At 43.7% G+C, this 27806-nt stretch overlaps 1 protein-coding gene across 2 annotated transcripts in view; it reads right to left on the reverse strand.

Annotated features, from left to right (window-relative positions):
- SOBP (sine oculis binding protein homolog) overlaps nt 1-27599 on the reverse strand; it is a 276403-nt gene extending 248804 nt beyond the window's left edge. Inside the window, exons 1-2 of one of the 2 annotated variants that reach the window (XM_075340071.1) lie at nt 27130-27599; nt 26130-26186 (exon numbers count right to left, since the gene is read on the reverse strand). In XM_075340071.1, coding sequence (XP_075196186.1) covers nt 26130-26186; nt 27130-27225 — 153 coding nt within the window. In that variant the 5' untranslated portion in view covers nt 27226-27599. The remainder of the gene's footprint in view (nt 1-26129; nt 26187-27129) is intronic. The other variant, XM_075340072.1, reaches the window with a different exon arrangement.
- Nucleotides 27600-27806: the final 207 nt, after the last annotated feature.

Genomic DNA, 27806 nt, shown 5'->3' on the forward strand with positions numbered 1-27806 from the left:
GGTGTGGTGTGTTTTGGGGAGGTAATGTTTTGTGCAATGTGTGTGTGTTGCGGTGGTATGTGCGTATATTTATGTATGCCGCGGTGTTTGTGTGTTGGGTGTTGTGTGTGTGCAGCGTTGTCTGTGTGTGTGGGTGTCTGTGTACGGCGGTGTTTGTGGTTCCCAGTGTGTGTGTGGTGTGTTGTGTGTGTGTGTGTGTTGGGGGGAGGTGGTGCACCTCCCATCGTGCTCCATCCCCCATGCTGCGCACCCCCACATCCGTGCTCCCATCCGCCATGCTGCGCACTCCCAAACGTGGTTTACATAGTTTACATAGTTACTTTAGGTTGAAAAAAGACCTAGGTCCATCTAGTTCAACCTTCCTCCACCAGTTCTACATTTAGTCACTAAGTCATTTATAACCAACAATGTTTTGTGTACTGAGGAAATCATCCAGCCCTTTTTTAAAGCTGTTATAGTATCTGCCGTTACTACCTCTTGTGGTAGTGTATTCCACAGTCTGACCGCTCTAACTCTAAAGAACCCTTTCCTATTTAGGTGTCGGAATCGCTTTTTCTTCCACTCGCAGTGAGTGCCCCCTGGTCCTTAGTATTGTTTTCGGAAGAAATAAGTCATGTGCCAGTCCTTTATATTGACCACACATGTATTTATACATATAAATGAGATCTCCTCTGAGACGTCTTTTTTCTAAGCTAAACATATCTAACTTTTTCAACCTGCCATCCATATGGGAGGCCTTCCATTCCTTGTAATAGTCTAGTTGCCCGCCTTTGAACTGACTCTAACTTCTGAATGTCCTTTTTAAAATGTGGAGCCCAAAACTGGATCCCGTATTCCAGATGTGGCCTTACAAGTGATTTATAGAGGGGTAACAATACGTTGGGATCACGGGATCTAATCTCTCTTTTTATACACCCTAAAATCTTGTTTGCTTTAGCACATCCACCATGCTGCGCACTTCCAAACGTGCTCCATCCGCCATGCTGCGCACTCCCAAACGTGCTCCATCCGCCATGCTGCGCACTCCCAAACATGCTCCATCCGCCATGCTGCGCACGTCCCAAACGTGGTCCATCCGCCATGCTGCGCAGTCCCAAACGTGCTCCATCCGCCATGCTGCGCACTCCAAACGTGCTCCATCCGCCATGCTGCGCACTTCCCAAACGTGCTCCATCCGCCATGCTGCGCACTCCCAAACATGCTCCATCCGCCATACTGCGCACTTCCCAAACGTGGTCCATCCGCCATGCTGCGCAGTCCCAAACGTGCCTCCATCCGCCATGCTGCGCACTCCCCAAACGTGCTCCATCCCCCATGCTGCGCACTCCCCATCGTGCTCCATCCCCCATGCTGCCGCACTCCCCCATCGTGCTCCATCCCCCATGCTGCACCAGCATCAGCCTCTCTGCCCCCAGCATCAGCCTCTCTGCCCGCAGCATCAGCCTCTCTCCTCCCAGCATCAGCCTCTCTCCTCCCAGCATCAGCCTCTCTCCTCCCAGCATCAGCCCTCTCTGTCCCCAGGCATCAGCCTCTCTCCTCCCAGCCTCAGCCTCCCCCAGCATCAGCCTCTCTTTCTCTCAGCCTCCCCCTCCCAGCCTCCCTCCTCCGAGCCTCCCCCAGCATCAGCCTCTCTCCTCCCAGGCCTCCCTCCTCCCAGCCTTCCCAGGATCAGCCTCTCTCCTCCCAGCCTCCCTCTTCCCAGCCCTTCCCCAGCATCAGCCTCCACCTCCCAGCCTCCTCAGCATCAGCCTCCCCAGCATCAGCCTCTCTCTTTCCAGCCTCCCCCCAAGCATCAGCCTCCCCCAGCATCAGCCTCTCTCCTTCCAGCATACCCCAGCATCAGCCTCCCCCAGCATCAGCCTCTCTCCTCCCAGCCTCCCTCCTCCCCAACCTCCCCAGCATCAGCCTCCCTTCCCAGCCTCCCCCAGCATCAGCCTCCCCCAGCATCAGCCTCTCTCCTTCAGCTTCCCCCAGCATCAGCCTCCCTCAGCATCAGCCCTCCCGCCTCCCAGCCTCCCCCAGCATCAGCCTCTGCCTCCCAGCCTCCCCCAGCATCAGCCTTTCTCCTCCCAGCCTCCCCCAGCATCAGCCTCTCTCCTCCCAGCCTCCTCCAGCATCAGCCTCTCTCCTCCCAAGCCTCCCCTAGCATCAGCCTCCCCCCTCCAGCCTCCCCCAGCATCAGCCTCTCTCCTTCCAGCCTCCCCCAAGCATCAGCCTCCCCCAGCATCAGCCTCTCTCCTCCCAGCCTCCCCCAGCATCAGCCTCCCCCTCCCAGCCTCCCCCAGCATCAGCCTCCCCCAGCATCAGCCTCTCTCCTTCCAGCCTCCCCCAGCATCAGCCTCTCTCATCCCAGCCACCCCAGCATCAGCCTCCCCCAGCATCAGCCTCTCTCCTCCCAGCCTCCCCCAGCATCAGCCTCCCCCAGCATCAGCCTACACCCTCCCAGCCTCCCCCAACATCAGCCTCCCCCAGCATCAGCCTCTCTCCTTCCAGCCTCCCCCAGCATCAGCCTCTCTCATCCCAGCCACCCCCAGCATCAGCCTCCCCCAGCATCAGCCTCTCTCCTCCCAGCCTCCCCCAGCATCAGCCTCCCCCAGCATCAGCCTACACCCTCCCAGCCTCCCCCAACATCAGCCTCCCCCAGCATCAGCCTCCCCCTCCCAGCCTTCCCCAGGATCAGCCTCTCTCCTCCCAGCCTCCTCCAGCACGCCGTGCTCCTCTGCCGACACTCACAGATCTGATCGCATACACTCACACACACACACCCACCCGATCGCATACACTCACACCCACCCGATGGCATACACTCACACCCACCCGATGGCATACACTCACACACACCCGATCGCATACACTCACACACACCCGATCGCATACACTCACACACACCCGATCGCATACACTCACACACACATTGACGATATTGCACATACGCGCTCACACTCACAACATCCGGAGATACCACATGCTTCTGGCCATGTGATCCTCCGGCAGGTCCTGGAAGCTCACAGCACAGTATCGCGGCCGAGAAGCAAGCGATATCTCCGGATGCTGTGAGTATGTGGATGCGATCTGATGTGTGTGTGTGAGGTGTGTGTGAGAGTGAGTGTGATCTGATGTGTGTGTGTGTGTGTCTGTTGTTATGTGTGTGCGTGTGTGTATTTTCCGCCGCTGCAGGACCTTGATGCGCTGGTAACTATGCTACCATGGTTACCAGCGCATCACATCCCCCACTCGCACGGGAGCCCACACCAGCATACGGCAGCAAACCCCAGCAATGCGAGGGTTTGTGTCGGCTGGGTCGGCGGCGTATGCTGGTGTGGGCTCCCGGGGGTACAGTACTCACCTGGGACTCGTGTCTCCTTGTCAGTTCGGGGGATGCGTGCGGGGGGCGGGGCCAGAGCGAGCGTGCATTGCGTGAGGGGGGCGGGGCGTGGCCGAGTTGCCAATATGTGCAGGGTGCCGGGGCGAGAGGCCAATCCGTGTGGGGGGCGGAGCCTGTGCGAGCGGCCGGCCAATCCGTGGGGGGGGAGCCAGGGCGAGCGACCAATCCGTGCGGGGGGCGGGGTCATGGCGAGGCCAGCGGCCAATCCGCTTTGTGTCACCGTAAGGACACAATTTTGGAGCAAGACAGACAGACAGACAGACAGACAGAATAAGGCAATTATATATATAGATTGATCTCTTTGTGCATTTATGCTGGATAATTATCATTACAAGTGGTTTAAAATGAATCTGTAAAGATAATTGCCCTATGCAAATACCATGAATCAGCCATTCACTGTGTCATATGGACGCTGTGAGTGACAACTCAGCCGCCCAATAGATGGCAAGGGAGCAAGCTGAGCTGTCAAGATTCTGAATGTCAGCAAATGCCCGACCTATGAACTCTCTTTTGACAACCCGTTTGCCTAGACCCTTTGTCTTGATTGGCTTTTTTCCTGCGTCATATTACAACTGGATCTTATGGGTTTTATGTATTTATTTTATTTATTTTTTTTGCCAGCTTGGAACCAGTTCACATACTTTGTGATCAAGTGTCGAATAGAATACAAATAATTTAGAATCTGACTATGAAATATCGGAATCTTGAATTGTCACAATTTGAGTTACAGGGACAAGTTACTAGTATTATGAAGACTCCCTATAGCTGTACATTGCAGGCTGTGACTGCAATATATGCACGCCCTAAACCTGTAGTTGTTCTTCCTGAAAGTTTTTCAACTTAAAAAAGCCAGTTTAGGGTATTCAAGGATTAGCTGTAAATTATTTTTTACCCTACATCAGTATTCATGGGTCGAATCCTAGTGGGTAGAAATAATCATGTCCCTCCTTTTGGGGGTGGGATCTGGGCCTTTTCTTTACTTCAGAACAGTTTCTGTCGACACTCTTTTGATGCTTTAGCTGCATTTTGAGATGAACCTGGCAGAATCAAGGTCGCTGAGTTAAAGATCATGCACCTGACACAGGGGAGCTGCACTGCTGAAGATTATTGAATCAAATTCTGTGTTGAATTCCAGGTGTTGATTCTAGAGTGGCCTTTCCAGAGCTCTTAAGGATGCTCTGGCTCTTCATGCTCCCTTTGGTGAAGGCTATGATCCAGGCCATACAAATGGATCACAGAATCTGGATTCAATGTAGTGAGCAGTAGTGAGCCTATTATATTCCCCCAGAGCACGTCTGTCTACTTGAGATGGAGCCAATGAAGGTTGAAGCTGCTCTCGTGCTGTGGAAAAGAGACATTGGCACCATCTAGGACTCTGTCTCTACTGTGGGATTGCTGGACATCTTCTGAAAGACTGCCCAACTCATTCTCAGACAAGCAAGTCATCGGGAAAAGTCTGGGTGATAATTGAGGAGGTCACCCAGATTTCAAAGGTACCTTTTTTCTCCTCAGATAAAATACTGCTAAATACATACAGTTTTGTGCTTCAAGAACCGTTCTTCACCCGTATTGGCTTTGACTGAGTGAAGGTCTGCAGCAAACTTGATTGATTTGAGACTGGTTCGGAAATTAGGAATAGGGACAGTTAGTCTAGAAAACCCCATTCATATTTTTAGTATTGACAAAACACTGTTTCCTCAGACCTTTGTCAAATGGGAACTCCAAGTGGGTGTCCTTCCTTCTAAATTCATTTCCTGTTTAATATTGTTTCCAAAGGCAATTACCAGTCTTGGGCGCTCCTGCTACCAATGGTGGAACATATTGGATGATTTTCGGTCATATGACTAGACCAATATACAAATAAGTAAGGAGATATTTTATTTGTACATTAAAATATGGTTAATTATACAACAAGTTTAAGCGCGGATGTTTTATCCTTCAGCCTCCTTCAGGTATAATTGAGAGAAAAAATATGTATAGTGTTTAATATTGGATAATTTATCTGCTGGGGTGGTATTTGGGCTTCCATAGCTACTTATTGATAATCCTGTTATACATTGGTGTCAGAAGGATATTGTTATTTAGAGTCCAAATTGTCATAAGAAGTGTTTAAGCTCTGTACAAATATGCTCTGCTGGTCTGGAGGGTCTGCCGGGGTACTGTCACGCTCACCGGCCCCCCTGCCATGCTCACCGTCTCCCCTTCCACGCTCCCCGGCTCCCCGGCCACGCTCCCCGGCTCCCCTGCCACGCTCCCCGGCTCCTTTGCAAGGCGTCCCCCGCTCCACGGCCTCCATGCATACTCACCTGCGTCCTCCAGGCAACCCGATCCTCGGTCCCGGCGCCCATCTGCGATGCTGAACGCTCCTGCCTCCTGTGCACCGCTCCCTGCTCTGGCTTCTGGCACCCGGGCCTCGCGCATGCGCATTAGGGCGCGCGCGCGGTCATCGACCCTCACTTAAAGGGCCAGCGTCCTCCAACAGGATATTGAAGATTCAGGTGCAGGGTATATAGGGGGTTCCTTTCCAAGTGGGCGGGGCCTGTTCTTCGTGTTTCCTAAGCTAGGAGTCAGGTCTTCCTGTGTTTTGCCTCGTACTCACATATCTCTCTTATAGAGTCGTTCCTGCCTCGCCAACCGGTCCTGACGATTCCTGAACCCCGTACGGTGACTGTCCGCCATCTCGTCAGTCCCTACCGTCTCCGATCCCTGGATCCGTGTGGTGACCCACCTCCCCGCTCCGTTGGTTCCGGATTCTGCCTGCCATCATCTCGGCCTCCGAACCTGAGCTCCGTCACCCGGACTGCCTTCAGAGACTCCGTGGTCCCAGGGACTTCTTCACTCCACTCCTCTGAACAGACTGTCCTGCTACCCATAGTGCTCCGGCTACCAGGCACCTCGCCCTCGGTGAGGTGTTCAGCCCAGTGGATCCACCTCCTGGGCCTACCCGTCCTCCCGGTCCTAACAGGTACCTGAAAGATTTCAGAGACGTGCTCCCGAAAAAAGAGGAAATACTACCTCCTCATCACCCTTATGATTGTGCTATTAAACTTGCCACCAATGCAAAATTACCTATAGCTCGGCTTTATAATTTGTCTGGGCAGGAACGCACCGCCATGAAAAATTATGTGAATGAAATTTTACAACACTGTCATATCCATCCTTCTTCATCTACTGTAGCTTTGTGAAAAAGAAAGACGTGGTCTCCATCCTTGCCTCGAATTCTGAACCACAGTTAAGAATATGTACCCACTTTTCACTCATCCCCAACCTTTATAATCAGCTTATGGGGGATAATGGTTTTCTAAAATAGAACTTAGAGGGGCATACAATTTGAAATGCATCAAGAAGTGATGATCAGTGGAAAACAGCATTTCATAGGTCTGAGGGTTGATTCAAAAATCTGGTCCTGCCTTTTGGGCAAGGCTCCGGCAGTTTTTCAAAACTTTATGAATGATCTCTTTTCTGATTGCATTACTGTAGGTGATGTATTGTGGTTTTTCTTTATTAGATTAATTCTTTTACCTGATTTGGATTCTCACCAGAAACATCTTTGCGTTGTATTACAAGGATTGAGCGAGAATTCTTTGTTTGCTAAAGTTCAAAAATGTATTTTTTCTGTTTAGGAAATTGCATTCTTAAGGTTCATTTTATTGGCTGATGGGCTTAAAATGGATCCTGAGAAGTTGCAGGCCATAATAGATTGTGTTCATCCGGGTGATCTGAAAGTGTTACCACGTTTTTTTAGGATTTGCTAACTATTAATGGAAAATTCATTAGAGGTTTTTCCCAAATTGTTAAACTTCTTACCCACCCTACATATAAAGAAGCAGATCTCAAGATTTTGTCCTCAGATAATATTTGGGTTTTTGAAAATTGCCTGTTCCTGTTCTAATCGAACTTCATCTCCCAAGAACCTTTCATTGTGGAGATGGATGCTTTGGAGATTGGGATAGGGGCAGTTTTATCTCAGGATTCCAAAACTCTGACCAATTTCAGCCATGTGTATTTTGTCTTTCAATTTCTTCTGCTGAAAGAAATTATGACATAGGGAATCATGAGTTACTCGCTGTTAAATTAGCCTTTGATCACCGAAAATGGGAATTTAGCTTATATTGAATCAGCTAAACGACTAACTTCCTAAACATTCTAGATGGTCCATGTTTATTGCTAAAGTCAAATTTTCTATCACATGCAGGCCAGGGTCCAATAATGTGAAGGCATAATCAGGCAATTTGAATTCAGTTTCTCCTCCGACACTCCAGAGACTAAATTATTTGTACAGATGTACCTAAGTTTTGCAGGAGTTTCATGATTGTGTCTTGAGTGGGTATCTGGGGATCATGGCTACACAGAGAGCTATTGCTAGGCTCTTTCTGTGGTCGTCTATGAATAATAATACTAAAGTATTTGTTATCCACTTGTGAAGTTTACGCACCCCTCAAAGTCTGTTATAACCAGCCGGTTGGAAAATTGGCTCGTTTGCCAATTCCAGAAAGATCATTCTGAATGACAGCAAAACCACTGAACCTGGGACTGGAGCTGGCTGGGCCATTGCCGTGCCAATTGAGGATTGCTTTGCAGCCTTATCATGGGTTGGGGCCCTGGGCTTCCTCCAGGTGTTGCCTTTTAGGGTGATTATCTGGCTATTTAGTTGGATGGCAGTGGTCAGATCACTGTTAGTTGTAGCTTTAAGCTCAGTGATCTTTGTGTGCCTTGTTCCTGTGCTTAGTCTCTGATTTGTTGTTCCGACATTTCACCTTACATTTGACTACCTGGTTGCCTAGCCCCTTTGTCTTGATCTGCTACCTTCCTGGAATTTTGACTACACCTTTGTCTTACCACATTTGGTTATTATAAGCCCTCCCAGTATCTGACCCTGGACCTCTTGAATCCCCAGTACTCACGGCTAGCCCATCAGTACTGACTAGCATAAGAAAAAAATTGACTGCTATGACTCAGAATTTCTCATATAAATAACTTGCATTAGATATAAAAATGTTAATGATCAGATTTGAGTGAATAGAGTCCCAAAAATCTGTTGCTATTTACTGACAATTTATTGGTTTTGATGTTAATGGATACATTTTTAGACAAATCTGCAGTAAAATAATTCTGTATTTCCAAGGAATTCATTCCTTGTTTTTGCAGCAGAATTTTACACTGCATGTTGAGTTGATGAGTCAATTAGGAGGAAAATACTATGCACTCAAGGTACTAAATAGATACATGGAAATAAATCCAGAAGTAGCAATTTTTATTGATGGTTTCCAAGTAAAAACAATTTGATTTACAGTGTAAAAATGAACTTAAGTATAATAATTGAAAACGGGTATATTACAAAGATACTAGATTTTACTACTGCTTCCTATAGCACCGATGTTATTGGAATATGGAGGTTCAATTTAAACCTTCTCTTGAAAGAGGAAATGGAAGTTGTACTTGAATGAATAATAAGTTGTACATGAAGTGATCTTTTATTCTGAAATCTGTGGTCAACTAGTTGGATGCTTCCAACTTGTGTGGCCTTCTAAACCAAACCTTTTACAAATATTGCTACAGCAAAATACGGTGCTACTCAAGAGAAGCAAAATATAACTGTTTTTGGCAACATTTTAAGTGGGCTAAAAAATCGAGCTACTGTACATATTTTAAAATATACTATGAACATTTAAGGGATTTTCCATAATTACAAAGAAATTATTCAGTCTAGTAATGGTATAAAAGAACTAATAGTTACCTGAAAAATCATTGGCCTCAGTGTTCCTATGCTATACAATGCTGAGCTCAGTGACTGACTACTGAAGTGAGCCCCAGCCGTCATATACTTTGTAGAACCATGGTAATTAGTAACCATCATAGCATGATAAATAGTCTAAAACGCTGCAGCAGAAACTGAATGAAATGGTAAACCCTCAAATATTGTCATGGACGAGAGTGATTTTCACCCTTGAGATTTTTCCATAAAATGAAGTATTTCTCCCAGACAATTATTGCAATTATGCATGTTTTGTTATACACATGTCTATTTCCTTTGTGTGTATCAAAACAACACAAAAAAAATATAAAAAAGTAAATTGAACATAATTTAACACAAAACCTCAAGAATGGGTAGGGCAAAACTACTGCTGCCTTTCCCAAATTGTGGTTAAATAACTTTGTTTTAATCATGTGATATTCATTCAAACTTACTTGTGGTAAGTAACAGGTGTGCGCAATATGAAAATCACACCTGAAACCAGATAAAAATGGGAGAAGCTAAATCAAAGGGGAGAAGCTAAATCAATCTTTGCTTTGTGTGTCTGTGTGTGCCATGCTAAGCATGGAGAACAGAAAGAGAAGACAACTGTTTGAGGACTTGAGATCTAAAATTGTTGAAAAATAGTAACAATCTCAAGGTTACAAGTTCATCTCCAGAGACCTTGATGTTCCCTTGTCCACTGTAAACAGCATAATCGAGAAGTTTACAACTAGAGATGAGCGACATCGACGTTTGGTGTCTGGAGTTCGTACCAAACACAGACTTTTCCAAAAAAAAACATAGCTCGGGCTCGGAGTTCAGGTGATTTACGTGTGCAAACCACTCAAGCGAGTAGTGCTGTACTCGGGTATACTTGATGTTCAGCCCAGTGCGAGCCACATGCAGTGTTTGAACGGCTCACAATGGTGAAAAATCAGCATGAACGAATGTAGTGTTTACACACAACCCAAATTTTTTTAAAAAACTCCGCCCACCCTCATCCAAATGTGTTCTGTTTATGGCTGGCTCCATGTGGGGGCGGAGAACCGAAATTCCAATCAGTGACTTCAAATGAAGTTCACTAAGGAAACACAACAAAATGAGCCGTAGCGCGAGTTGCTACAAATGCATTTATAAGCACATGCTCACACTGGCCATGAGACAAAGAAAACCTAAAATAAGAATAATATGAACATATAACCTACTGTAACTAAATAAAAGCATAGTGCATATAAATAAACATAAGGTACTTAGTAAACACTATTTTTGATCAAACAAGCGTAAAGCCATCCTACTGCGACAAGGTGTACCCAAATCAAGTCCAGATCCAGAAAAGAGCTTTCGTTAAAGTTTGGCTAAGCCCCCAGAATCGAAACATCCATGGGTCCGCTCATGTCTATTTACAACCCATGGCTCTGTAGCTAATCTCCCTGGACGTGAATGGCAGAGAAAACGTGATAGAAGGTTGCAATGCATGATAGTCAGGAGGGTGCAAAAGCAGCCCCAATCAAGTTCCAAAGAAATTCAAGCTGTATTGCAGTCTCACGGTTCATCAGTGTCAGAGCAAACTATCTTTCGACATTTGAATGAAAAAAACACTACGGCATAAGACTCAGGAGGACCCTACTGCTGACACAGGGACATTAAAAAGCTAGACTGCAGTTTGCAAAAACGTGCGTGAGTAAGCCTAAATCCTTGTGGGAAAGCATCATGTGTACACATGAGACCAACATAGAGCTTATTGGTAAAGCACATCATTCTACTGTTTACCGAAAACGGAATGAGGCCTACAAAAAAAAGATCACCATACCTACATTCAAATATGGGGAAGGTTCAAAGATGTTTTTGGGGTTGTTTTGTTGCCTCTGGCACTGGGTGTTTTCTCTGTGTGCAAGGCATTATGAAATGTGAAGATTACCAAAGGGTTTTGTTTCACAATGTAGTGTTCAGGGTCAGAAAGCTGGGTTTGCGTCCTAGGTCATGGGTCTTTCAGCAGGACAATTACCCCAAACATACTTCAAAAATCATCTAGAAATGGATGGATATAAAGTGCTGGAGAGTTCAGAAGTGGCCAACAATGAGTCCTGATCTAAATCATATTGGACACCTGTGGAGAGAGCTTAAAATTGCTGTTGGGAGAAAGCATCCTTCAAATATGAGAGACCTGGAGCAGTTTGCAAAAGAAGAGTGGTCCAAAATTACAGTTGAGAGATGTAAGAAGCTTATTAATAGTTATAGGGAGTAACTGATTGCAGGTATTTATTCCAAAGGATGTGCAACCAAATATTAAGTTAACGGTGCCAATAATTTTGTCTGACCCATTTTTGGAGTTTTGTGTGAAATTATGTCCATTTTTTTTTTCTCAGCTTCTTTTTGTGTTATTCCAATACACAAAGGAAATAAACATGTATATAACAAAACATGTGTAATTGCAATAATTTTCTGGAACAATTTCAATGGTGTCGACCTTTTCAGCCATGACTTTATAAGTCCGGTTTAACACAAGCATCTTAAAAATGTTAATTTTTTATTGTGAAAAAAAATACAGATTTGTAATCTGTAATGTCCTCCGAGTGCCATCAGCATGCTATCAGTGTATCTCGATGTCAGTTCTGTATGACTGCCATATAGCATCTCTTTTATACATCAACAATTAAAACATAATAAGTTAAATACAGCTTCCTATGTTAATAAATCCATGGAAAACTCATGTGATATAAAGGACAACTCATATGTGATCCCTTTTTTTGTGCATGTATTGTCTTATAATGCGTGAGTTTGATCTGCAGAATGGATAATGGTAACACAAGCTACGATTTGTTTACATGCTGCCCATTGGTCCTGTGTAAAAATATTCATGTGAACTAACAGATTGAATGCATTGGTCTGTGTGCTGATTGTATGGTTTTTCATACAGGTAGCACAGGGACATATCATTTTTTGGAAATAAAAGGTGTACAATTTTCTTCTTCGATAGAGGGGGGAAATTTTCTGTTAGGGGGCACTATTTTGCCAAGTGTGGACACTATTTTACTAACTGGAAGACAACTTTGCTACAAGGTGCACTTTTTTTCTATCATGAGGACAAATGGGTTTTATTATCAGTAATGACCCTTTTCTGTTTAAAATCAAAATGATAACAAACTCTTTTGGACCCCCACACAAAATATGCCTTTATTATTTTTGTAGAGCCACAGAGAGATCATACTCATTTTGTAGTAGGCACAAAGTTAAACATTTTGACTGTGAAGTGGGTATAAAGGTGGTAAACATTCCTGTGGTGGGGCATAAAAAGGTAATATTACTTCATAGTGCAACAAAGGTAGACGTTATACATTATATGTGCGACTAGTACTCTATGGTGCCCGTAGAGGGCACAGTTATTGTTTGGAGTCAGTGAGAAGATTGCTATTTCTATGTGTGGGCATTATTATGCTCTATACGTTGCACTAATATCCTGTGGGACACAAAGAGGGTTGGTGTATTTTACTGCGTGATGCACTCTACGTATCTGGGGTCCCATTTGTTTTATACTATTATTTAGGTGCATTTTCTGGCACTTTTGCTTTTAGGGTGATTTCAGTTTGGCACTTTTTTAGATGTTTCACTGTAGTTATGGCATAATAATTTATGAATTATACTACTTGGAGGCACAGTGGAGTACAGCAGATTGAGAAATATTGGCACATTAAGCAGCAAAAGGCATTGAATTGGGGGGGGGATCGGTAGGTTAGGTTTTTATGTAGGTTAGGAGCAAGTAAGGATGAATGCTGCAAAAGGAGCCAAAAATGTTTGAGCAGCCAAATTCGCGGATACAAGCCAAAGCTTAAAGTAGACTTTGGCCGGTCTGGCTCATAGGGAAAAGATGGGGGGAACGTGAAGAAGTCCAAACAGAGAAGATATCACCCATAAGTTATTGGATCCAAAGTGGATATGTCACCATATTTCACAATACAAGGTACATATATTACTAAATAGATCTTCTAGATCTGTTAAGAACTCTAGTGCCAGATCCTTATTAACTGTACTGGATTGACTTTGCAGAGTACCTTTTGTAAGTAGGTCACTGTATGGTGGTAATATTGGCATTTGTATAGTAATTTTTATTCAAACATATGATAGTATTTTAGTACTGTATAGTAATATAAATATAATATATTTTGTTTAGTGACTGTGACTATAGTATTTAGAAGATGACTAAGTCTGAAACCCGACAAAGAATGTCCTACTTTGAAATATCAGAATCAAATACAACAAAAGATATGAAAATAATTTCCAACATTAACAAGTGCAATGATTGTTTGGAAGACATTGCAGGGACACTAGGGACACTGAAGATAGGGATCATCCAAAGGACCAACTGAATTGAACAAATATGTTAGTTTGTTAAGTTAAAGGAAATTATTGTTCAGATAATTCTATGGAGATGAATTGTTGTGACAATGACAAAGAAAATGATGTAACAGGAGCATTGTACAATCCAGAGAAATTTTATGGAATGTAACAACATGTTCTCTTGTTGATGATATGTGCTTGCTGACAACAAATAAAATATGTTAAAAAAAAAACAAGTGCAAGGATGCTTATATGGATCCTGCTATTAACTGCACAGACTCTATTCTGGCAAGGAGAAAAGCCCAAATAGTAACCATCCGTACATTGATGCCCACAATAACACAGACCCCACTACATTTATAGACAGAAATCAGGTAATATATTTATGCAACATACGCCGCTAGTAATGATCACATTATATACTAAGACATCACTTTTAGATATATTATTTAAAAATAATGAAAAGAAGTGAGGCTGTAAAAGATAATAAGTTCACACTGCATTACAAGCGGAGCAGAAAGAAAAGTGAGCTGGAGACAGCGGGAGTGAGGGCGGGAGACAAATGACAGGTTCTGTCAGGGAAAATGATGTGTAGTAGCTATTTCAAAGTGAACACCCACTGGAAACGCATTCTGAAGGCCATAGGGAGAAAGCACTCAGGAAAGCATCCCTTTAAAGGCGAGCACGCCTGATAAAACTGCTGCTTATTAACTCCTCAGCACCAAACATCTGGTCGAAAACATGGATTTTATCACAAAAGCTGAAATCCTCAGTGACAGGTATTGAAGCTGTGGGTGTTAGGCAATGTCCACACGTAATCTAAATGCTACCTTTTTTCAGCTGTTTTTTATCTGCCTGTTTTCTACAGGTGCTCCCACCATAATATGCAATAAACATATTCACTGATTATTGCATTTTTGCTGCATTTTTTGCTACATTTACCCCTCTACGGTATTTGATGCAGATTTGATGCAGCTTTTCTAGTGCGGTTTTTTTTTAGTACGGAAAAGTTTATGATTCCGTACTTATTAATGCAACTGCGTTTTTGTTTTACATGCATCACATCCTTTTTTTAAACTCACCAAGGAAGCCTAAATACTCCGGCATAATTTTAATGAAGACCTGAGTACTATAGCAATGTGCACACACCGACAACAACAGGCAATGGCGGTGAGGCGCAGAAGCATCGGTGCGTGCGCAAATGTAATAAAAACAAATCTGTTCACACACCGATGCAGCTCATAGTTTTCACCACAGTGTGTTCAATAAAATGGTGCCGGAGATCGCGGTACATGTGTAAGGGGTAGTCGGACCCCCGAACCGGGAAAGAGAATCCCCCCCTGAAGACGCCACAGGAGTATGGTGGCACATTGTACCATGTTATGTGTTATGTACGGTTCTTCCCCCCCCCCCTAGGTGCCAGTGTAGTGAGTGGTTCCCCTGGTAACAGTGACAGGGAAGGAAGGGGCAGGGCAGCCTAGGAGGGAAGAGAAGGGGGGTTGGGCTCTGAATGCAGGGCAGTGTGCTGTGAGATGTAACATGGGAGAGAGCTGAGGAGAAGTGCCGGGGCAGAGTGCAGGAGTGGGTGCTGTGGCAGTGGAGCGAAGAAGTTGGAGCTAATACGGAGCCAGTAGTGAGTACTGGAGCCATCCCCTAGTTCAATACAAATCCCTGGGAAAGGGCTGGACTAAAATCGGGATAGGAGTACCACTGCTAGGGGGATAACAATTGGCCCCTGCAAGCAAAGGAAAGTGCCCGTAGAGAAAAAGGAAACCGTTTTCGTAGAAAAGGACTTGTAACTTGTAACGTACTAAAGTAAGCCTGCTGCAAACAGAAAGATGGAAGCTTTGTTTAATAAAACGGTGTTTGGTTTACCCGCTGCCTGCAATTGTCTCTTTCCTGAAAGTGAAGAAGGAGCTGGAGAGCACAGAAAGAACGCTGTCATGAATGGGCCCCATGCATCCACACTCTGCCCCAACAACACACTTGTTTTGCAAGTAACGGCCGGGCCGGGGTTCAGCCTGCGGCCCACAAGGCGAGGGGACTCGACTACACCCCCTGAGGCGCCCCCTGCCCCCGTTACACATGCATGTGCAGTCTCCGGTGCCATTTTAATGAAGACCTGAGTACTGTGGCAATGCACACGCACAGCCAACAACAACACTTTAGATGGCGTGATATTCAAATAAAGAAAAGGCGGCAAGCCAGATGGCGCACATCAATCAAACTGCAGTGCTTTTCTGCAGCTTTGATTAAAGGTATTTCATCAACCAAGCATCAGATCTTTCTATAACAGGTATGCCTGGATTCAGCATCATACTGCCAGTATGGCACTGCCTTTACCTCATATAGTAAAATCCTGCTGGTTGGTTCTCTTTAACATCATATTTTCATTTTTTTACACCATCTTACATGTTTGTCTTTTACCAGTTTTCTTATATGTATAGGAGTCCCTGATTGAAGACACAACATAATAACATACTGTAATACAGGCAGAACGCTCCTTATTACTGTTCTACATTCTAGAAACATTTTCTGCAGCTAAAATGCCAACAACAGTGACATATCATAACGACAGATACTAACCTACAGCTATTCACGTGCACACAGCAGAAATATAGAGTACTGCAAAAGAACACTATAAACATGAAGAAATGAGCCCTATTTCTTTTTATTCCTTAAATAGGAGTGTCCTCAAGTTAGAGTATTCAGCTTGCAGCCCGTAGCTCCTTCTCATCATCTTTGACGGATGTACAAGTTGGCAAAGAACATATTGTCTCCTAGACCTGCTTCTTTAATCAGGCCACTAGTATGTAAATCCTTGCCCTAATTTGCCATCCTGCAGTGAAAAGACCACCATTTCTGAACCATAGCCCCCATTATCTTTAAGCTGCAAATAAAAATTGCCCAGAGCATTTTCCAGGCTATGAGAGCTGTGTCTATTGAATTAATCCACTCCAGTGGGCTCAATATGTCTTACAGCCAATGGTACGAGTGCCTTCAGCAGGAGCAGAGTGTTGATAAATAATCTCATATTTTATGAATAGGATACCGTGTTCATGTCTTGCTGATTTACGACATATACTGTACAAACGCCATCAGTTACATTTGACAGACACAACAAATGACAGTTTTATGTCTCCAAATCCTGATTTTGTGTTATAGTTATTATTGTAAGGATGCTCTTTTTTATTGAGGCAAAGCTACAGAAAATCATTCAGGCATCATCTGATGCAGTATTTTGAGACAACGATAAATCAAAAGGTAGAAGCACTTCTATTATATTGCCCTGTTTTTAGGATCAACATTTTTGCATTGGCTCAAAAAAACAACAATAACTGCACCAACAACCCATCACAATAACCTCATGTGATTTAAAAATATTCTGGCAAGATAATGCTATGACACGCGGCATAACTTCATCAGTGATGGGCATCAGACTATAGGGAAGTGCAGTCCCTCCTCACCGAGTGTTACTGCTCTTTGCACAGCGATTTAATGGCAGAGGTAATCTACAGAGGGCTTTTTTTTATGAAGCTCCTATAGAATAATATAGAGAGAGCTTCTACTCTGCATCACAGTGCCTCATTTTAGAAATGAATGTCAGTCTCAGGAGTGTGATCAGAACCCATCATATATTTGACACATCAAGTGGATATGCAATCAATGGAACACATGGGGACACCCCTTTTAAGAAACTGGCAAATCTAATTTTAAACATACGCTACAATGGGACAGCTAATGGACTCACATGACTTTATATTATTATGAGTTCAGAATATTTTACCATAGAGAGTCAAATCTTTATATACATATTGATTAAGGCTTGGGCTACACACCGACTTTGGCCTTAGGTTGCTCGAACAAAGATCACTCTATGCCGCTGTTGCAATGCAGTATAATGTGATAACATTGAGACTAGTAAGGAAACACAACCATAACTTCCGAGTGAGAACCAGTGGGATTTGTTATGACTTGCTTGTTGTGATTGCAGTACCTGATGGGTCACAATGCATTCATTTATACACTGCGGTATAGCAGCAATACAGACCAAACCATGGCCATGTGTCACGGCCAAGGTCACCATGAAGCCTCAGCCGTAATCAGCAACATATCTATTGTTTATCAGGAATATGGGATAGAAATCTAGCCTTATAATACATAGGACAAATTAAATATATTTATATCTATTAAATGCAATCAAATCAATATCCTATATTATCCAATCTAAAAGGTTTCAGAATCAAATGAATTTTCAATTAGTACAGTAATTGCATACTAATTAATAACATACACTTTAAGCCCTACATAAACTTTCTTCTTCTACTTTGTGCCTTTTTCAATCTCTATCTGCCCTTCTGTGCACCCAACTTCACATAGTTGAATGGACAGTCCTATTTTTACTTGCTAACATTACATTTCCCAACAGCACTTGCTTCTCCCACCTTCTGACAATTCCCACCTCTCAGAGTTATCATCAAGCCAATCTAAATGTATAATTCTCCTTATGCCTCTCTGCTCCCTCTTCTCCAGTACAGTACCGGGCCTAAATTATTTTATCACCTGGTATCTACATCAGTATATTCGCAGTATGGTCTAACATTTTAAGCTGATACTAGCAGAGCTCAACTCTCCTGCACTCGTCCGCAATGGCGTACAGCTGTCTTTGTCCTCCTCCACACTGTAGAGCTGTGTTTGTTGCCTGCTCCTGACAGATCAGTGATGTGAAATTGCAAATACTGCACTGTTGACGCATATGGCGGAAGATAATCCTCTATCATATACATCGTCAGAGCTGCATTCGCAGTTTTACATCACTGATATCTCACCAACAAGCAACAAACAATTCAAATTCTCTCAGCGTCAGTATACAGCCTCATTTTACAGTATATCTCTCCTTACGGTCTAGAGGGGAGTAGTTTGGCGGTGATACAAAACATATTTAAAAATTAGTTATATTGGTACAACTAAATAAATATATGTGTACATTATTATAATTTGGGGAATGAACCTTTGAAGAATAAGCACAAGAAAATGTATTTAGTAGATGAAAATTAATTGCACAATTACTATTTACTCTTGGTAAAGCAAAATTTTATTTGGAAAACAAAAAAGCATTTGTTTCCAGCAACATTTTCCCTGTGATGTTGTTTACTGGATTGTACAATTTAAGAAGTACAATACAGTATTATTTGCCTCAGGGTATCTATATAACATTGCAGCTTATTGCCAAAATGAATAAAAATATCATACAAATCGCTTTTACAGTGAGATCTTAGAGACCTACTTGTAAGAAATAACTCATGTGTGTTAAGCATTTCTCTTAATTATGTTACTGCTATTAGGAGTAAAAGAAAGCAACAGGGGTAGAATGAGATAGCTGAGGGGGAGAAATGTGATAAAGGTCACTGTAAGGTAAACATATTTTTTATGATTCTCCAATTGAAATATAATATGAGGAAACTATGCAGAGTCATGCACTTTTTGAACACAGTGTTGTATTGTATCACATATATATTTGCTACAACTGTCATGTACATTACACGAATGATAAGCTAATGAAACATAATATCCATCAGTCTGAAAATGCAACAAGTGTTCGTGTCTAATCGGAGGGAAACTGCCATGTCAGATGTAAAAGAGGCAGTTTTTCAAACTTGATAAGAGGGGGCGCTTATACTTTCTCACACTTAAGGTACGTTGACATTAACATATTTTCTTTCTGTGTGCTCAACGGACCACACAGACAGCATACAGCCAAATGTTAGCCTATATAATATTTGATTTCCCACGATCATGGGAGCTAGTTTGGTTCATATAATGGACCAGATTAGCACATGGAAATAGTAAGGTGCTCCTGCACCAATCCATTGAGCATCTGAGCACATTGTGGCAGTCAGATCCAAAATGTACAGACTGCTCCATCAAATTCAGAGCTCATCTAAGTTACCCTTAGCATGGACAAAGACACAACAAAACAACCAATTCAAGTATATTGGACTGAAAAAATTGAACAATACTTGGTTGTAGAGATGCGCGGACCCGTGTATGTTCAGGGTCACCAGGTTAAGCCGGACTTTAGTTTAAAGCTAGTTTTGGAATCCACACTTCACCTGAACTTGTTCCCAGACCCCAAACCCCCATATAAGTCAATGGGGATCCGAACTAAAGGACTCAACTCTAGTAACAAGTATAATTTAAGTCAATGATTGGGCAGTTCAGCTCTCAAATACAGCCAGCCATAAACAGAGAATTTCCTAGGAGAGGGCGAGGATTTTTGTGTTTGACACACAGCATCTGAACGTGTTATTTTTACCCCCAGTGAAAGCCAATCAGAGACTGCAAGAAGCTCACTGGGCCGAGCACCAAGCATACCCAATTACCGTGATGCTCACTAAAGTGGTTAGCATACGAACAGCACCTGAACGCGGATATACTTTAAAAAAAAAAAAAATCTGTGTTTAGGTTCAAGCCCTGGACATCCAATGTTCGGTACGAACCCCAACCATTACAGTACGGGTTCGGTCATCCCTACTTGTATACCATCTATATCCTGTCCATTTTTCAGTGACCACTTAATAGAAGCTCGAGAAACCTCCATCAGTTAAGTTTTTTCTTTTTAAAAACAAGAAAAACTGATGAAACTCAGATGTTAACTGACATACTGACCTAACTCTGATGAAAATTGATCCAAAACACTGATGGAATGAAATTACTGATGTCTGAATGAGCCCTTAATCTTAATATGTTATCCTCATAATAAACATGCATTGACATATGATGGAAAATCTACTTAATTGTTCAATTGACCAATGTAAGCTCCTATGTACTGATAGAATTGATTTTGTCACTAGAGGTACAGCAATAATAGCATTCAGCATCAGATACACAGACATCTCTATGGAAAACTAAAAGTCGCTTCAGAAAAACAATGGCGGTGTTTTTCCTGAAACATCTTTCTTGACTTCTGTTATCTTTGGCAGTTGCTGCGTCACCAGCATTTTTCTTAATTCTATGTATAATATAGTGAGCGGCTTCCAAGGAGAAGCCACCTGAAGAATGGTCAGCTCACTTCTTTTAAAAGCCTTGTTAGTTTTGAATTCCGAAGAGGTTACAAAAAGCTAAAAAAAACCCTGAACATATGAACAGCAAGTTGCCTGCATATGCTCATTCCTTTTAGCATTGTATTAAGCGCTTTTCAGAAGGATTTTGAAGCGGATCCACCTGAAAATGATGTTCAAATAACCTTGAAAGCAGTCTTAAGGCTGCTTTACATGCTGCGATATCGTGACCGATATCGCTAGCGTGGGTACCCGCCCCCATCGGTTGTGCGCCATGGGCAAATCGCTGCCCGTGGCGCACAACATCGCGCGGACCCGTCACACTAATTACCTGCCCTGCGACGTCGCTGTGACCGGAGAACCGCCTCCTTTCTAAGGGGGCGGTTTGTTCAGCGTCACAGCAACATCACAGCAGCGTCACTGAACCGCTGCCCAATAGAAGAGAGGGGCAGAGATGAGCGGGACGTAACATCCCGCCCACCTTCTTCCTTCTGCATTGCGGGCGGGAGGCAGGTAAGGAGAGGTTCCTCGTTCCTGCGGTGTCACACGGAGCGATGTGTGCTGCCGCATGAACGACGAACTACATCGTTACTGCAGCAGCAACGATATTTGAGAATGGACCCCCATGTCACCGATGAGCGATTTTGCACGTTTTTGCGATGATGCAAAATCGCTCATAGGTGTCACGCGCAACGGCATCGCTAAAGTGACCAGATGTGCGTCACAAATTCCGTGACCCCAACGAGATCGCTTGAGCGATATCGCAGCGTGTAAAGCGGCCTTTAATATCTTATAAAATGATAGCCTAATATTAAGATACGCTATTACTTAACGACTGATAAGGGTCTAACCTCTGAGGCCAGGTGTATTTCCTTATACAGCTAATTTACCACCACCACCAATGTGCTGACAGGATTCCTTGAAGATCCACTTCTACTACACAGACCTACAAAGCCATCCATAATCTGTCTCCTTCGTATATCTGTGAACTAATCTCCCGCTACACTGCAAAACATAATCTCCAGTCCTCCCAAGATCTCTTTCTCTCCTTCTCTCTCATTCGCTCCTGATGCAGCCGCCTCCAAGACTTCCCCCGAGCATCCCCTGTCTTCTAGAATTCGCTGCCTCACTACGTCAGATAATCTGCTACACTTGCAAGCTTCAAATGGAACTTGAAAAATCATCTGTTCAGGAATGCCTATAATCTTCAATGACCCCACTGCTTCACCACCACAGCTACTGCCCCACCACCGTACAGAGCTGCCGCCGCCTCACTACCGTGTCGAGCTGCCACCGCCTCACCACCGTGTGGAGCTGCCGCCTCACCACCATGCGGAACTACTGCCGCCTCACCACCGTGAGGAGCTGCCACTGCCTCATCAAAGTGCGAGGCTGCTGCCGCCTCACTACTATGTGGAGATGCTGCCGCCTCACCACCGTGTGGAGCCGCCGCCCAACCAATACCCCACCTACTGTCTCCTCCCCAAAATCCTATAGAATTTAAACCCGCAAGGGCAGGGTCCTCTTTCCTCTGTACGTCTGTCTATTGTAACTTGGATATGTATTCTGTATGTAACCCCTTCTCATGTACGGCACCATGGAATTAATGGTGCTCCATAAATAAATATTAATAATAATAATACTTAGTGAAAAAAACAGCCTCAAAGCTGTGAACGCAGTTCACAGTTTAGAAGCGCACTATATTTTTATAATACCAGAAAAATGTATTAGCAGAAGACTCAAAAGTTAATAGGTGACTTCACAAAGCCATACAGGCTCCCGCTAATTCTGTAAAAAAAAAAAAAGGCCAGCTGCCATTTAGAGCTGGACTTGCATAATCAGAGTGTTACATTATATCACTTGCCCGTGTTTTGTCAGTATCCATAGTATAGATGAGGATGTCTGGACAAGTTAACAGTCTTCAATTGACTCATTTGCTGCTGGAAAGACTTTGAAAGAGTTAATAAAACGAATAGCCTTTTATAACTGTGAGGAGGCAAACAGGGAATCAGTGTGCACACCAGTTCTTTTTCTTCTGTTAGCAGGGAGAGGCAATTCAATCCAATGTGGTTTGAAACATGAGTAGGTCACTGTACACCATGATAAAATTCCCTAATCCCTGGGCCAAATTTCCCTGAGGAGGGCCTCCTCCTACCCCTTTACTTTCCAAGCTGACTTTTCCATTCCCACTCTCGTGTTTCCCTCTCCTTCATTTCTTTCATTTCCCCTACCTTAAAGCCTTGATACCCGATCTGTGGCCAGTGCTCATGTTTCAGTTTTTACAGCTTAGACCGTCTATTGCTGTATACATTCCTTTCTTTCTGCTCTGCAGTGATTACTTACCAGGGCTTATTTTACACTAGTCCAGATGAAAGCTGCTCAGATGAAGGGAAACATAGCCAGGCTGTTTGAATATTACAGATATGAAACTACACAAGAGCACATTGTGCCCTTCTTGATATTTTGTATCAAACTCATTTGACCATGTTGCCACTATATGCTTACTGTATTCAGAAACCAAGTAAAAAGTTAAACATGAGAATGCTTGTGGTCCTCTCACAGGAAGGCGAGGGTTACACAGCAACATGATGTCATAGGCGAATCATTGTTGGATTGCGATTGCAATACAACTTCAGACCTTCCATGTGAGAAGAAAAGTTTCAAGTCACTAGTGATGAGCGAGCGCTACCATGCTCAGTACTCATAACGAGTAGTGTTGAGCGAGCACTTCTATGCTTGGGTGGTCGGAACTCGTAAAGATTAGTGATGACTGAGCACTACCATGCTCGGGTGCTTGGTACTCATAACAATGAGTGATGAGCGAGCACTACCATGCCTGGGTGCTTGGTACTCATAATGAGTAGTGATAAGTGAGCACTACAATGCTCGAGTGTTGGTACTCCTAACAAGTAATGATGAGCGGGCACTACAATGCTCGGGTGGTTGGTACTCATAATAAGTAGTGATGAGTGAGCACTACCATGCTCAGGTGCTCTGTACTCATACCCAGTAGTGATGAGCAAGCACTACCATGCTCAGGTGCTTGGTATTCATAATGAATAGTGATAAACGAGCACTACCATGCTCAAGTGCTCGGTTCTCCTAATGAGTAGTGATGTGCGAGCACTACCATGCTCGGGTTCACAGTACTCTTAACAAGTAGTGATGACTGAGCACTACTATGCTCAGGTGCTCAGTACTTGTAACAAGTAGCGATCAGCGAGCACTACTATTCTTGGTTCTCATAACGAGCAATTGGACACTCAGAAGAGCTCGACTCGTGTACAGAGAATAATTGAAGTCGAGCATTTTTCAAGAAAATCTTCAGGAAAAATTCTCAAGTTCCTTATTAACCTCCAATATACTTGGCACACAAATCAAGCTCTTCCATTACGAATACTGAGCACCTGAGCATGGTAGTGCTCGCTCATCACTAGTTACAAGTACTGAGCATGGTAGTGCTCGCTCATCATTACAAGCCACCTTGCAACTATCACAAAAATTCGGGGCTTTTTGTGATAACTATAAGGTTTTTCACAATTTTTCCTCCACATGTAATAACTGTCATTAACAATAACTATTTCTAAAGGGCCAACATATTTCACAGCACTTTACAATTCAGACATCACGAAAGCAATTTTATTGCGATTCACATGCAACTTTACCTTAATGGAGTTTTAGCCTAAATTGGGTTAAAATAATGTCTTCTAAATATATGTAGTGCAAAAACAAGGAACTTTAAAGAATCACAGAAAGGTTTACCCCTAAAACACTCACATATTAAACTGTGTAAGGGTACTTTCACACTTGCGTTGTTTTCCTTCCGTTACAATCCGCCCTTTTGGAAAACAACGGAATCCGTTAACGGATTCCGCTGTTTCCCATAGACTTGTATGGGTGACGGATTGTGCCAAAAGGACCTGCGTTGCTTCCGCTGGGCGACGCTCCATTGCTTCCGCCCAGCGGAAGGAACGCAGCATGTAACGTTGTTTTGAGCAGCGGAATCCTCAGGATTTCACTGCGCATGCTCTTTTTTTTTTAAATAAAAATCTTTATTTTGTCTCGCGGTGGCCGAACGTTCAGCTGAGCGCCCGCCCGCCAGCATGCCCGGACGCCGGCAAGTGACAGCGCTCATCTGAGCGCTCGCCCGCCGGCATGCCCGGCCGCCGACATGTGACAGTGCTCAGCTGAGCGCTCGCCCGCCGGCATGCCCGGCCGCCGGCATGTGACAGCGCTCATACGAGCGCCCGCCGGCATGCCCGGACGCCGGCATGTGACAGCGCTCAGACGAGCGCCCGCCGGCATGCCCGGCCGCCGGCAAGTGACAGCGCTCAGCTGAGCGCTCGCCCACCGGCATGCCCGGCCGCCGGTATGTGACAGCGCTCAGATGAGCGCCCGCCCGCCGGCATGCCCGGCCGCCGGCAAGTGACAGTGCTCAGCTGAGCCACCGGCCGCCGGCTATTGAGAGCGATCAGCTGATCGTTCACAATAGTCTGCTGCCGGTAAAACTGTAAAGAATAAAAAAATTAAATAAAAAAAAAAAAAAAAAGCTTTCCGTTGTTTTGTACGATCCGTAGCATCCGTTGTGCCACTATATGCAACGCATCCGTTGCATCCGTAACACAACGCAATGCTACAGAAGCCGTCCAACGCAAGTGTGAAACTAGCCTAACTAATACTATAATATCTGCTTCTAGGAAATCTGGTTGACAACCAATATGGCAGCTTTTATGGCTGAAGTTAAAGTTGTCAAACAGCTTTTCCAGAATTCTGAATGTATATCTGTATACCTTCGCCATGATGCATATTCTATACTTGTATTCCCACACATTTTCCATTCACCGGTGTGTATATGCTATAAATACCATTTGCAATGGCTGTCATACTCAGCTTTCTCAGACATTGATATAAATTACAATAATCTAAAGAAAACTTTCAGTGACTATAACTTGAGGAGATGTAAGATTTACATTGCTTTTTTTTTCAATCATACTTTAAATACAGTAATAATAATAATAATAATAATAATAATAAACAGGTTAATAATCCCACCCCCCAAAAAAAGGTGGCAAATAAAATGAAAAGATGTCAAAATTCTCATCAAGTTGAAGTACCTTGATGAAAAGTAACAGTAAAGTAGAAGAAAAGTCTAAAGCCATTATAAGGTTTAGTCCTTAATGCTAAAGTATCAGTTAAAAATAGTGTAATTTTCCCCCCTTACAATGTTGTTTTTGTTTCATCCCCACTCGTTCAGACAAACATCTGCTATGAAGAACAACTATCTCCCAAACCACTGAGAGAGCCTGCAGCCAAAATAAACAAAACAAACCCAGAGGATCCAGCACAGTCAGCCTTTATATCCAGCCAGGATAACATTTCACATGTTTTGATTAAAATTAGCTAATTTGTAATTCTAGAACCTATGTTAAAAGCTGCAATCCATATAGATCACATTAAGCGATGGCTTTGAGCAGCCAATGACAATGTGATAGATTTAGGCAGCCCTGAAAGGATAGTGGTGGGAGAGGGGGGTGGAAGGGTGGGGGGGCAGGAAGGCAATTAACCATTTCAATTATAGTTTATGTTTTGTATTCAGAAAAATAAAACAGACCCTCTGAGTTGATGTGGAGAAATGCCTGTCCACTTTAGACGATGTGCAACCTGAAAACTGAAAAATACCAAGGATCACTGATTTGGAATGGAAATTTGCCAAAAGAAAGTTACATAGATTTTCAATCAAGACAGATATGTAAGTCTATAAATTGAAGAGGAGCCTCCTGGTCTGCAAAGGTGGGCTCAGAGAGATGACTTATTGTTTAGTATCAGATGTTGTAGCGATGTGTGAAAAATATCGACTCTATTAACCCTCTCTGTAAACATACACATTTCTTCTAAAGAAAACTTATTTCATTAATAAAAGTATCTTGTGAGGATTTTTTTGTGTCAATGACTCAAAAAGAAGAATTCTAAAGTGGTTTGGCTTTCTTTGTAGTGCAGCATCTGAAGGACCAGATGGGAAGCAACCTCTGTAGAACATCTGGGTGGCCATGGTTGTGCAGGACTACTGAACACAACATACTACCCTGGGATTTGTCTTAGGCTAGAAACACTATAAATTACAAAAAAAACACACACAAAAGAGGGTAAGCAATTTTGGGTGCATTACACCTAACCATAAAAAATCACAGCTGCTGAGAAGTGAAGCATGCTTCGTCTATAGGAAGCACACTTTATAACTAAAAGTAGATAAAGAAAACTCATGTTTTGGATGTTTCAACTGTGACGTCAATAAACAGAAGATGTCATCATTTTTGGACTGAGAATTTGGGATTTACTATGGTTTGTAGGTAAGGTGAGCAGTCTTTAGAAATGAGTGACGGCAGCAGTATACGCAGGGCAATGCATTTAACAACTTGCAGTCTCTTTAAAGTGTCAGCTTCAGTGACACATAATGATGGCTGGTCAACTGACAAGACTTGAGTGTCTGAATGAGTCTTGAACCTAGGAGGGAGGCGGGGCTGAGACATTCAATGCATTCTGCTCAAAATGACAGGCACCTCTACATTATGGTACCATGGGAAAGATACCCTGACAAAGCAGCAGCCCCTTACCTTCATCTCCTCGTTGATCTCTCTCTTCACAGGGTGTGCAGGCTTCCTGCTTCTTTTATTTTCCGGTGGTCTTCCCTCTTTTTCCATTTCTGCCATTTTTTCTATAGTTTGCGCTTATGAAATGGCTGCGTGTATGAATGCGTATTGGTGGGATGGTGGAGCAGGAAAGTGGAGTGGCTATCTAGAGGTGAAAGACGTCAGGGATTGTGTGAGGAGGGAGGGCTGGGGATGCCAGGCTGCTGGGCTGAAAGTGCCCTGCTGTCAGGTCAGCCATCTTCTGCCTGTGGCTGTCTGCATTAGTCCTCTCAAGCTTGTGCTTGTTGCTTTGTGTATGTGTGAGTGGGTGTGTGTGTGAGTGTGTAGTGCTGTCTCTGTGTGTGTGTGTTTCTGTGACTGTACGTGAAAGAGAGGGAGGAGAGAAACACAGAGAAAGCTCCTTGTGTGGAACAGCAGAGGGGGTTACTACCTCCCAAGCTGGGAGAGAAGGAGGAGCTCTCAGCTGCCAAAATCTTATCCTCTGCCCCCTTACGCTCCAAGTAGTGCTAGACACATCTGGATGATCTGCATGGATGGAGCAGCGCTATGTCTCACACTTGCTAAGCTCCCATTATTATTAGGTAAAAATTAGCTGATACCTTATGGCTAAACAAACAGCTAGACTACTTAGTCTCTTCATC

Source organism: Anomaloglossus baeobatrachus, chromosome 3 (genome assembly GCF_048569485.1).
Source record: "Anomaloglossus baeobatrachus isolate aAnoBae1 chromosome 3, aAnoBae1.hap1, whole genome shotgun sequence".
In the NCBI taxonomy this organism is placed as follows: domain Eukaryota; kingdom Metazoa; phylum Chordata; class Amphibia; order Anura; family Aromobatidae; genus Anomaloglossus; species Anomaloglossus baeobatrachus.